The sequence below is a fragment of the Necator americanus genome, chromosome V (genome assembly GCF_031761385.1).
Source record: "Necator americanus strain Aroian chromosome V, whole genome shotgun sequence".
In the NCBI taxonomy this organism is placed as follows: Eukaryota; Metazoa; Nematoda; class Chromadorea; order Rhabditida; family Ancylostomatidae; genus Necator; species Necator americanus.
In genome coordinates, this window is record NC_087375.1 from 23,778,694 (window position 1) to 23,791,376 (window position 12,683).

At 39.2% G+C, this 12,683-nt stretch overlaps 1 protein-coding gene across 2 annotated transcripts in view; it reads left to right on the forward strand.

Moving 5' to 3' along the window:
* RB195_014992 (uncharacterized protein) overlaps window positions 1-12,291 on the forward strand; it is a gene marked incomplete at both ends in the record, with an annotated part of 29,550 nt that extends 17,259 nt beyond the window's left edge. The window contains 11 exons of one of the 2 annotated variants that reach the window (XM_064205496.1): window positions 1,906-1,932; window positions 4,028-4,144; window positions 4,209-4,292; window positions 4,355-4,449; window positions 5,069-5,171; window positions 5,266-5,400; window positions 9,296-9,418; window positions 9,480-9,613; window positions 9,815-9,911; window positions 10,292-10,397; window positions 12,116-12,291. In XM_064205496.1, coding sequence (XP_064061377.1) covers window positions 1,906-1,932; window positions 4,028-4,144; window positions 4,209-4,292; window positions 4,355-4,449; window positions 5,069-5,171; window positions 5,266-5,400; window positions 9,296-9,418; window positions 9,480-9,613; window positions 9,815-9,911; window positions 10,292-10,397; window positions 12,116-12,291 — 1,197 coding nt within the window. Of the gene's footprint in view, window positions 1-1,905; window positions 1,933-4,027; window positions 4,145-4,208; window positions 4,293-4,354; window positions 4,450-5,068; window positions 5,172-5,265; window positions 5,401-9,295; window positions 9,419-9,479; window positions 9,614-9,814; window positions 9,912-10,291; window positions 10,398-12,115 lie in introns of those variants that run through there. The other variant, XM_064205494.1, reaches the window with a different exon arrangement.
* Window positions 12,292-12,683: the final 392 nt, after the last annotated feature.

A 12,683-nucleotide genomic window follows, 5' to 3' on the forward strand; every position in this document is an offset into this window, starting at 1 on the left:
CCATCACAAATGCTTGCATTTGCCATTTTGGTCACTTATGCATATATGAAATTAGAACAGTTATTCACTGCTGCTTTGCAAATGCATATGTGTGGTACTCATTTTTAGTATGTCGAGACTGATGTTATTTTGCTGCAGCATAGATGCTTATCTCTTTTCTTCCAAAACTTTTCGTTCCAAAATGTTTTGTTCAAGTCAGTAAGACATTGTGAAGTTTTGAACTACGTGACAATGAGCTGTGACGACGTGAACGTCGCCAATGTAGGGTTCAGTTTTTCTGGGGCGACGGGGATTTCATGCGACTCCTTTTTCAAAGACTACGTGCAGTCACATTGCATTAATATTTTGCACTGAACGATGTCGCCGACGTTATTAATGCGGATTCGTACGTGTACATTCATGCTTTATATCATACGTGTAGCGCAATGTGTTCCGCTGGTGATGAAGACTAAGAAACTAGCTCATATATTTTTTAAAACTATGCCTCATGGCAGAACTGGCCATTCATTTTCCGGAGAAATTCGTGGTAATCACCAATATTATCTCTGGTTATGATCCTACCACAGCTCAAAGGATTTTCCTCATTTTCCCTGAACTTCATGTTTTGTGCTGATCCCAATTGTCACTAGTGATCTGTAGGATGTGCATAAAGAGATAGAGAATAGTATAAATATATCTTGTTCAAGAAGCACTGTCTTCTTGTTCTTGTCTTGTTATTGATGGATTTGGTGTATTCTTAGAATGAGCCATTACTTTCTTGATCATAAAAAGCCGCTGCAGGAAATCAGGTTGTCGTAGAAGTTTGTATAGTAGAGTCAAAATAACATGAAACACAGCGCAGTTACGTAAACGGTTGCGCTAGAAGCGGTGCAGTGGAGCGTAATGGTTAGGATTGAGTGAAGGACCGGTGGTACTACCGTTCATTGCCGCAATTCGTGATGGTCCCACCTCGATTCCAACCGCTTTCTTCGCCGCGCCGAGTGCTATCAATTCTTATGCTCGAGTATTCAACCACTGTGTAGTAGTTTACGGCATTATCAGTTTACCAGATCTTTTTATCACACAGGTTCGCTTCGTCATTTATGAACATCATTACCGTTGCGCACTTGTAAAGTTATTTTTTATGGTAATAAATTCATTTGTGGCTTACAGCACTCCAGATTTCCAGAATTACAAAATGAAGGAAGCAAATGGTTGACGTTCAAACTTGAACACTCATTTTAAAATCAACATTTAGCGCAAAAGACTGGATTAGATCAACAACAACAGGTGAATTGATAATAACGTTTTTGACCGAACCGTTTTCCTAAAACCTTCACCGAAAGATTTCTATGTTCTCACTTCCTGTCTTTGGTGGGGTATGTTTCCACTTTCTGACTTTTATTTTTCTCTATTGAGTAAAACCTCTAGGAGAGGTAAGGTTTTCGTCACAAATCACGTAAGATTTTGGTCACAAATCCTCAATTTCCCCTCCATCCAAGTCCTTCCGTGTTTCCTTATCTTTTCATATAATGTTTGGCCATGCAGCGTACGTGTCTTCCGCTACCTGCTGATATCATAGTGCGTCAGACACGAAAGTTCAGTGGGGTGATGATAAAGCGCACGTATCCCGCCGCTGCTGGATATGCAGACGGAACGACATTGCTTATCTAACACCTGTCTTAAGCGTTGCACACTACTATCTTTTTCTACGTGATTGGAGATATCGTCGGTTCGTTGCTGTGGGCATAGCGCGCTCCTCGATGAAGTTTATGCGTGTCTGGCGCGTGAGGCGGGGCCTGTCCTTACCGGCATCGGCATCTGCACATCGTCACGTACAATCGTCGTTGACGGCCCTCCCACTTTCGGTGCATCATTCGACAACGCATCACCATTACTTCGCAGCCAACTAATAATCTGCTTTTCATGACAAGGCCAAAACTTAAGTGTCAGGTGTGTGCTTTAATACATTCGTGTCCGTAATTACAATAGGAATCTCCTTAGATATTCTTCAGATTTATCATCAGTAATAGCAAATAACGGCATCACAACTTTAGTGTACCCTTTAATTTGGTTTGGTGGCGTAGAGGAACACCACTATGAAGTTTGCAACGTAGCGGCTGTTTAGGTTCTTTCTTATCGGCTTCATTTCGTCCGTGTACAGTTACAATTGCGATGTAATAGAACAGGAAATTTGAAAAATGAGATGATTTTTGGTATCAAACCGGTTGGGTGAAGTAATTTTTATTTTCAAGTCGAGAAGAGTGACATTTTTCCCCGCGCACTGCACTCTGAAGCGATGAAGACTCCGCTGTTTGATCTAACAAAGTGAAAGAAATTAATGTGTGGGTTCCACCATGCTCCCTGATGGAAACGCGTGAAGATGATTTGGAATTTTCTTGCTTTCTTATTTCTTTACACTTCTTCGATTTGATTCGACTGAATAGCTGAATATGGATGGTTGCTATTGATTTGCGCATTTGTTGTAAATCCTGTTAGTTTCCTAAGGTTTTACTTTCCAATATCACTTTTCCAATTAAATAATTGACGAAAACTGCCTATTTTAGATGTATTTTCTTTTGCAACTACTGCACTCAGTTATTAAAGTTAGGAAATCGGCTGAAAGCGGAGACCACGAGAATGAATTGTTTTTAGCTCTGAAGATAGTTGAAGGTCATTTGCGCTGTAGCATTCAAAAAATTTGCATTTTGATTATCGATGCATGGAGAAAAATGTGGGAGGAGTTTTGCTTTTGTGAAAACACGTCGCGACGTTTTCTCACGTCGTTTCAAATACAAATTCAGTGTTATAAAATTGGAATATTTCGTTTACGATGGTAATTCTCTGAGGATGCTGAACTATGTCATCGGTTCTGCAGCATCGGCTTCTTTATGCGTGACCTTTGGTGGTTTCCACTTCTGTTCCCAATTTGGGCAGTCGTTATTTTGCTATTCTTAGTACAATTCTGCCCATCACAGCTGAAGCTTGTTTTCTTCATGATCAATTCAATTCATTCAATTGGCGTTACGTTTCATTTGCTTCTTATGAAACCTTAGGCACCGGTTTCTTAAAGGGATCTATGAACGATCAAATAAGTCACACTCTGCCTACAGTCATGCTGAAAATACAAAAGTGAAACCAATAAACTCAACATCTTTTTCAATTTGTAGCGGTGATTTTGTGCTTGTGTGTGCATCCACAGAGCACCGAGTAGCTGCATTTACTTTGTTATGGAACAATCAACTAACCATGCTTGCAATAGGGCTCCTGATATTTATCGTTTTGTCATTCTTTTTGAAGAACGTTTCTTTCCATTTTCATATCCATCGAGATTGTGAGATTACCGGAGATGCCGTTTCTGGGAGAGAAGAATATTTTCAACAGTACTTATCATTTTCGGTGCACTATTTGCTTTTCTTGCGGTGCCATTATTTCATAATATTGACAAAACTAGTGTAGACCCTGTCTCGATGTCATAGATGAGCTTGATTGTCTGAGCATTCAAAAACCTCTTTTATTTTTGGATGAGTGGCCGTGCTGTTTTTTTTTTTGTAGCAGTGCATCTCCGCATGAGTTTTCACCTTTCTTGCCAAAGAAATGCCTGTTTTGATGTTTGAGACAAATCAAATGGATAGTGATTTGTAGTACGAAGACAGAGATAATCGTAGCACAAGAGATGTGAAGAGCTCTTAAGTATTTGAACTGTGGTTTTGTGTTAGGTTCACGGATGAATACTTATCCAAGGGCAATTTACTTTGTATGTTTCCAAGTAAATCGTATGAATAGTAAAGCATTAAAAAATTGGAAAAACATTCGGGCAAGCAGCCTTGCGAAGTCACGTTTGTGGATACTTTAGGATCTCATTGCACGAATAAAACGCAATTCAAACCCCCAAGACCCCCCAACTCCACCTATTCTAAAAAATTGCATTGAAATAGGAGCCTTCTTTAGATTCCGGTATTGTAATACTGGTCAGTTTCTGTGTATCAAATAGGTCTGCAAAGGAGAACACAGAGGACGCGAACTCAGCTAACTGATCGATTTTCAGATAATCGAAGGTCCTCCAAATCGAGTTTCTGCTGGAGTGCTTGGTCGTTGCAGGAAACGACCAACTCCTTCGAATTCGATTGTTTTCAAGGATCATCTCAAGAATTTAGTGTACAATGTGGATTTCATTTTCCACCTTTGATTTCGACCTAGTAAAATCAATTAGCTCTCTTTTCTTACAGACAACACTATTGGACCACCAAAACATGATGAAAAAGCGAGGATTGACATTGAACATCCATCAAACACTTGTTTTGCGGCTAAGAGTAAGCTGGTGGTTGGAATGTCTTTCTGTTTTTGTACCTAGTATGATCTAATATGGTTTCAGTATATAGCTGAGTACGTTGTTCGCAGTCTCAATGAGTTTGGTTGGGCCGTTGTCGATAATTTCCTCGGCGATGAACACTGTCGATTCACGTACAAGTAAGTTTTTTTCTCTTTGAGTGCTCTCAATAAGCTCTCCTTTTTTTGTGATATCAAAGCATTTCAATCTAAGAACACAGTCATGATGATGGTAGACATTCACTTGGAGTGAAGGAATGAAGGCTGGCACATGCAATAGTCATAACAATTTTTGAATGTAAGGCTTACAGAAACCTCATCGTTCGTAGGGTTAAAAAAGTGGGACTGAGGGCTAGATCCTTTCATAGCTGATTCCGATATTTTGATAGAAACGAGTTCTTACATTGTAGTCAGCAGTAATACTCAACAAGCTTGCGCTCTTTCCCACCCCATGTTTTCTGAGAAGTGTAGTGTTTGAAGCGTGTCAGGATTAACTGGCCGGCTCCAAGGTCAACGGTGGCCGCAAATATCCATGATTTGTAGACTAGAAGATATGCAAGTTTTCTTAGTGCTAGAAAATCTAAGATTTTCTTAATGGGTTCATGTATGTTTGCTTCCCCGGTATCCACACTTTCTGTGGAACGTTGCACTTCACCTAGGAAGCTCAAAACATGATAAGAAACCTTAGACCTACGCTAATTTCTAACTTCTTAGCTCTAAATTCGTTAGGAATTTTTTTTTATAACTCCAGTCCTTTCAGGGAAATCAAGTGTTTATACGATCGAGGGTTGTTCAGTGCCGGTCAATTGATGGATGGTAAGAATAAGGACGAATACCACGTGAAAGACATCCGATCAGATCAGGTTAGTGCAGGGATGAGGATATTTGGTAACTAGAAATATTTGGTTTCGGTTTTGAATACTTGGTTCTTTTTGGATGATAGGACATTCATTTCAGATCTATTGGTTCGATGGTTGTGATCCACGTGCAAACGATGCAGCTACTGTGCGTTTGCTCGTATCGATGATCGACAGTGTCATTCAACATTTCAAAGGACGACTTCCTCCCTACGATATTAGCGGACGTTCAAGAGTATGTACATTCTTTTCAGATTCCCTGCTCTTCTAATTCATACGAAATCTAGTCATTGAAAGATGTAAATTCGTTTTAAAACTGTAATCACCACTGCTAAGGAGGTCGATTCCAGATTTAATAAAAGGGTATTCGTTTAAAAATGGTATTCTTTTCCGTAAGAATCAAAACAGAAAATTCGTTGTGCGTAGAAATAGAAATCTAATCGGAAGTTGAAGTCATGCTTACGTGTCGCGCAAATGGAATAGAGCTGAAATGTGGAGAAACATTTCAACATATCTGGAGGTACTTATACGTATAAAGATAGATCAACAATGCAAAATTATAATATGCAAGCTTCAACAACTTTAACAACCTGAGCCAGATGCAACAGCGATTTACCTTCTTGAGATACTTTTCCGCGTGTTTGCTGGCCAATCGCTTGATGTGGCCTCTTTATTAAATGGCTTCCTGAACTTTTTTGAAATACTGGTTTAGGGTTTGGGGCAAATTTCGGCTTCCTCGTCGCCGAAACAGTTCCCAGTGCCCGATTTGTCGACGCGAAACAATTCAAGCATCGCTTTCCTGTTCGTATTCACCTCCCATTGTTAAATGTTGGTTACTCATCTGTTATCGCTTAGTCCTTAGAGGAAGATGACGTGCAAAAAATTTGAAATAGTGGTTTTCATTTTTTTAAAATAAAATATCATTGACTCCGGCATTTCCGTTCATCAAGTATCACATTCAATGTTGTACAAGGTTGTTCAATCCTGCTAAGCTTTTGGAAACCTATCGCAAATTCGGAAAGTGCTAAACATCATTCTCATAGTCATATAATTTTGATTTGATTGTCTACTTTAATGTCATGGGTCTCCCTGCAAAGTTCCTGCACACTTCAAAGATTAGTGCGGTGCAGAAAAGAATTCTTTTCCCGTCATTCGCACATATTTGGACTGGTTAAGAGCGATTTTATGAAAAGAACAGTGTTTAGGGTCAGAGAGTCCCTTAGTTATCAGACGTGACCACTGATTCTTATTGATCGTTCATCTACGGTAATGCTACATCTAGTCTCCCTCTTGCAAATGGTGCATATGGCGGAATTTTATATTTGAAAATTCTCTCTTCTTTCGAAGATGTGAAAAGGAGGAAGTGCTTGTCGAATTAAGCCATTAACCGAAAATGATTTGAAAATGCGGTCACAATAGTTTTTTTGGTATTGTTTACTGCTGCTGCTGTGCCCTTTTCTTTGCTCTGCTCTTTTTCCACAGCATTTATTATGTCGTAACACTTGACGATTGACACTTTTGTTGTCACCTAAACATCCATGTATTCAACTGTCGCAGATTATTGCGGAGTTAAGAGAAAGGGGAAAATTCGCTGTTTTTGTTTGTAGTCTATGTAGTCTCATATGTAGAGAATTGCCTGACGGGTAACAGCAATTTTCATGACATAGGTAGTATTTCCTCCACTCTTAGGACCGTTGCTCGAAAAAAACAAAAACAATCTTTGGAGCCCTTCTTCTAGTTGTACCTCAATAAGAGAGAATTGCTTAAGAAAAAAATCTACCCATTTTATATGAGTTGATAGTCTGCGAACATTTTAGGCATTGTGTCATTCGTTCATTCGTTTATTCTTTGGAGCTCTTTAGATATGAAATAATCAAATGGGATAGAATGGACTGGATATTTTGAACAGATCTTTTTTTTTCATCTTTTTCATTTCTGTCACATTACGTTCTAGCAGAACATCGAGACGCATTGCTCTAATATTTTGAGACTTAAAATAGACTTCTCTGTAGTTGTTTCCTTCTGGTTTCTTTTTTTGTTAACAGCAGACCGCGGTATATTATTACATCCATTCTGCAGTAAAAGATGCATAATTTTTCCTGGTGCGCAGCTATACAGCATCGATTATTTCCGCGCCATTGCACCAGTTCTGCAAAAAAAATTCCCCGAAATTTGTTCGTGCACTATTTTTGCCATGAAGGTTTCCTTTTCTTGTAAGCAGTCCAGTTTTCTCAATTAGTGAGTGACTTTATAGCTCAAGAAAAGATCGACGTGTGTTTATAGTTGAAATTAGTATTTCTGCTCACTTAACGCACGCTTCCGTTTACTCCAACGTTACGTTCACAACAGATTTTACGCGGCTACTAATTCCGGCGGTAGTTTGCGGCGATAGAACTAGAGCAATCGGACTGTGTACTGGATTCGAGGAGGCGCGGATTAAAAATATGTGCATGAATGAAGCACGAGTGTTGCTAATATTAATTAACTATGAATGTAATGTCTTTACTTTTTTCGTACCATTTCCCACATATGCTATCCAGGCGGAAAACCATATGAGCCAAGAAACATGCAACGTTAAACATGAAAAATTGAATGAATCAAGTAATGTCTGTTTGTTACAGCATAGTGGATTCATCAAAACAACAACTTTCTTCAACCGCTGAGATATTATGAGCTTTTTTCGTAGTGTACGTAGTGTAGTGTCTTGAAGAGCGTACGAAAACGTACCGACGTATGAAAAGAGAAGCGATATCAGGTAAAAGTAATATTAAGAACTTGCTGCTATGTACAATGTAAAAAATCTTAAGAGTCTCAGAAAATACGTCGAACAATAAACATGTTATTGGCAAGCTGCAGTATATCTTAAAATCTACGCTCAAATGCAAAGTTTTCTTTCTTGCGGAAGGTGTTCCTCAGCCGTGTAGTTTGAGTCATGTTAATTCTAGGAATTTGACGTTCGCCAGAGCCGAGGCTGTCAGATCTCACTCCCTATAATTTTTGAATTTTAGATTCGTGATTGATTCATTTTATTTCACCCTCTCAAGAACCGTGGATTAGATGAGGCACCGTAGTGCAGTGATTAAAGTAGAAAAGGACAAAATTGCTCTACTACTGGAAGAGTCTGATACTGCGCTTATTTATGTAGTGTATTCGGAGGTGGTTGAGCATTTGCGAACGTCGTTTAGTGGAACTCGACATTTAAGTATGCATTGGGTTAAGGAATAAGTCGTGTGCGTTTTTCTCAAAGTGAATCGTGCACATAGTATTAAGTGCTTACAAAATGCTATACCTTAATCGACGAAGAATGTCTCGCAATTCCAACACATAACGCGTTCACAACAGAAATATTTTAACTTTTTGTATCATGGATCCTTTTTTTCCGATAATTAAAATAGAGCGTCAAGTGGAAATTTTTAACGTCTTCTTTTTGCATTTAACCGTGCTGGTAAGACCGCTAAAGCAGCTTGTAAGATTTGTGCTGTGTCTAGCAGGCATCGAATGAAGTATGATGAAAAACACAGAAAAATCATCAATGAGTAGTATATTGTTGATTGATTCGCAGCAGTTTTTTCGTTAAAAAAAGAGGAAGAAAATGGAAGAAGAATGAATTTTCTCTCAACGAACGACAGCTGGTCGAAAGGTCTGAGATCCGTTTTTGTCTCAAAATTCCTCCTTTTGAAGGGCGAAGATGAACGAGAGGCGGGGTTTTCTGGTATCGTTTATTCTCCACATACAGCACCAATCTCACCTTCAGCATTATCGTCTCCATTAAATGAAACACAAGTGGTGACGAGAATGCTGATTGACTGAATTGATTTATTAGTTTTATTGATTGGATAAAATACTCCATTTTGTCCTATTAGGAAAACTAAGAAGTCAAAATATCAACGTTTTGTAGAGAGATAGATTCTCCATCAAATGATATGTAAGATTTTGAAAATACTTCTTCTTTTCTTCGTTCTGCGTGCATTTTTCTTTTTGAAGAAAAGTAGTCACGACTTACTTGTCAACCTAGAGTTTGAAAATTCAATGCGGTTTTCGTCAGCTTAAAAAATGAGCTTGAAATTGGGTTGATTTTTTCGGTACTTTCAGAGTGACTGAGCGATCCAGTTGACCGTAGTCAATTTCAGGCAATGCTTGCCATTTATCCTGGAAACGGCACCAGATATGTGAAACATGTCGACAATCCTGTGAAAGATGGGCGATGCATCACCACTATTTATTACTGTAATCAGGATTGGGACATCAATAAAGTACGTTTCTTTCATTCATTCGTTAGGACCGTATAGATCTTATTTGCTTAAACTTTTGCAGGATGGTGGAACACTACGCCTGTATCCGGAATCATCTATAATACCTATGGACATTGACCCAAAGGCTGATCGCCTCGTATTTTTCTGGTCAGATCGACGCAATCCGCACGAGGTTATGCCTGTATTCAGGCCACGGTACGTTCAGAATTTAGCTTTTGTTTACTATCTATCTTCAGATCTCTACTTTTTTTCTCATGTATTAGTTTTAATAATTTTGCTTCAGTAAGATGCTCTATATGCTTCTTAGCCTTAAACTTAAGTCTAGTTTGTTGCTGAGAAGACCTTACTTTGCACAGCGCGTGGTTTCTTGTTTAGTTCTGAACGCATCTCTATCAGGTTCGCCGTTACTATCTGGTATATGGATCGAGAAGAACGGCGGAGAGCTATTGAACAACAATCAAAGGAAAGGGATGAAGATGAACCAGCACAGAAGGTCAGTAAAATTACGGCTAAAGTACACGCTGCAGCTGTAGATTTGTCCCTTGTATTAGTTTTTCTCTATTGATTTCTATTGAGTAATTACATATAATAGAGCAACTAATTTTTTCTTCATTTCCGTTCCCATTTTTCATATATATATATATATATATATATATATATATATATATATATATGTGTATGTACATATATATATATATATATATATATATATATATATATATATATATATATATATATATATATATATATATAGGGTGAAGTAGATTTGTGCCATTTGTATCCGACACTATGAACAACTTTGCATCTGATGGATTGTATTCATGAGTACCGCTTGTCGTCCTGAGAACTGATTTGGACACTTCTTCTTTGCAGACGGCTACGCATGAGCCGATCCAGCGAATAGTAAAAGAAGAGGGGCGAGTTCTTCCCGGCTCATCTTCCGAGCCTGTGCTGGCTAAACTCGCTCACACCGAAGAAGGTGGGTCATGCGTTTGCTTAATGGAGTTGAGGCTGTAGATTGTAATAGATTAGGGAAATTGCAAGACACCCCTAGTAATCGGGGAATCAGACGCCTCTGTTTACCGACGTGGAAACTTTGTACATCCGTAAAAATGATGAAATTTACTCTTGAGACCTCTGATCCTTGGATTTGCAAGATCGTTTGGTATTATTTGCTGCCGTTCTTGAAAACTATGTCTAGAGTGCTAAATACCCATTGAAAGGATGGGATCCGGAAATATCAAGAGTAATGTTGATGCTTGTCATGTTTGTTCGCTTACTTACTAAGCTCTTTTATTTGTTTTTTTTTTTTTTTGCTTTACTGTTGTTTGTTTTCAGTGCTTCACTTTCTTCACGATGATATAGATTAGTCTGCATATTTGTAGCTTTGTTCTCTTTCCTGCACTTTCGTTTCTACAGTTAGAACATTGACGACAGCGGACTTTTTTTTTACATATTTGACGCGTGGGACAGGTCAATCCACTTTTACGAACTGTATTTGTTTTTATTTAAAGGAATCTGGGGTGGTACGGGTTTCAGGTGGAGTATTCGTATACGGGATAGTAGATTATGGAGAGAAGGGTGATTCCGTCCATTTTTTCCTAATTGCCGTAAAAGACGGCTAGGAAGATACATCTTCGAGCGTTCCGGTGCGCTATTTTCTACAACGAGTTCGATTGGAGCGCGCCAGCCCTGTGCACGCGCCGCATCTTCCGGAACGTTTTTTGCAGCAATTAGAAAGAAATGGACGGAATCACCCCCCTCTCCATAATCTACTACCCCGTATAAGAATACTCCACCTGAACTCCGTACTCGTGGGGTGATGCCTTTAAGGATAACAAACACATTAGGTACAAGAATCGTGAAAAAAAAAACTAGGAAATGATGAGAAATAACTGTTGGAAAGCGTGCGGCTCATCGTTGAGCCGCGCTGTCGTCAAACGGTTAAACTCATCTAAAAAGTCCTTTCACAATGTGAGAACCTGGGTGTTCATCATGAAGGCTGCATTAAAACTATTCGTTGCATTACACAGATCTAGATTTTGAACTCATAGCGTTGCTCGAATGCTCGTAGTATTTTTACGTATCTGCCTAAGGTTCGGTAAACAGTTGTGGTAGTTCTAGTTACGCATTTTCGTAGCTAGCGTTGATTAGTGTCTTTTATAGCAATTTTTCGAGTTTTTTGTGTCATAGAATGGAGCTCGATGCCTTCCCTCATTTTCTATTCCATCAAATTGACCGGGACGGGTATAGTGTAGTGGTTAGGAATTCCGCTGCCTGCGCGATCTTTCGGAGGTTCGAATTCGCCCTAGTGCTCACCAAGCCTTTCACCTCTTCGGGGTCGATAAATTGGTACCAGACTTGTCTGGAGGATAAAGACACTGACTTGACACATCGGCTAGCCACCGCAAGTCGTTGTATAGGCCAGTTACACGTTCTTGAACCTCAAACGATTCTGAATTGAAGTGAACGTGGGGGCGCATCGCTGCTGTGAAACTCGGAATTGTAGATAATGGCAACTGCATGTGTGACTGCGTGGTCTCTGTTTGTCTATATGTCTGTGTATATAGAAAACAGAACCCCTACTTTAAAAAAGGTTAGGATGAGTCTCAAGACTTCCTGTCACTTCTTTTAAATAGAATGAATTTAAAAATAAGTGTAACGCACAAGAGATTTTTCACAAGGAAGTCATTGCAGTTGAAGCCGGAGCTCCGTGTAACAGCAAATCCATTGCTCCTGGAGCATGCGCTGTCATCACTACGCCAGGTGCTATTAGAAACACATCTGTTCCCAGAACGTCAAGTCTTTATTCGCTCGATGAAGACGACGAGAAACCACTGGCAAAAGTTCATCCTCCGGATTTCCAGATCTAGGACTGTGCATAAGATTGTGGAGAAATATACGGGAAATAGTTCTTCTTACCGGATGCATTTGTTAATTTCTGGAAATTGTGAAAATATGGAAATGTTATGTAAATGCTGTAATTGCTACCGTTAGAAAGAACACATACATGTTCGCAACGATTAGCTAGACAAACTTTGCCTGCTGTTATGTGAACGTTCGTGTATCACTAATACCTCACTGGTAATCAAATGATCAAAATGTTGTGTTGACCTTCTGAACTGCAGCGGGTCTTTTCACAAACGCTTAAGTGAACTACTTTCCTTCTTAGTGGCTCAGCTGTGCCGTTGTATATAGATTCCATGGAGTTTCTCCTTGCTATGGGTATTCCGAGGTTACATGTACGCTTACTTTGCGTGCTTAT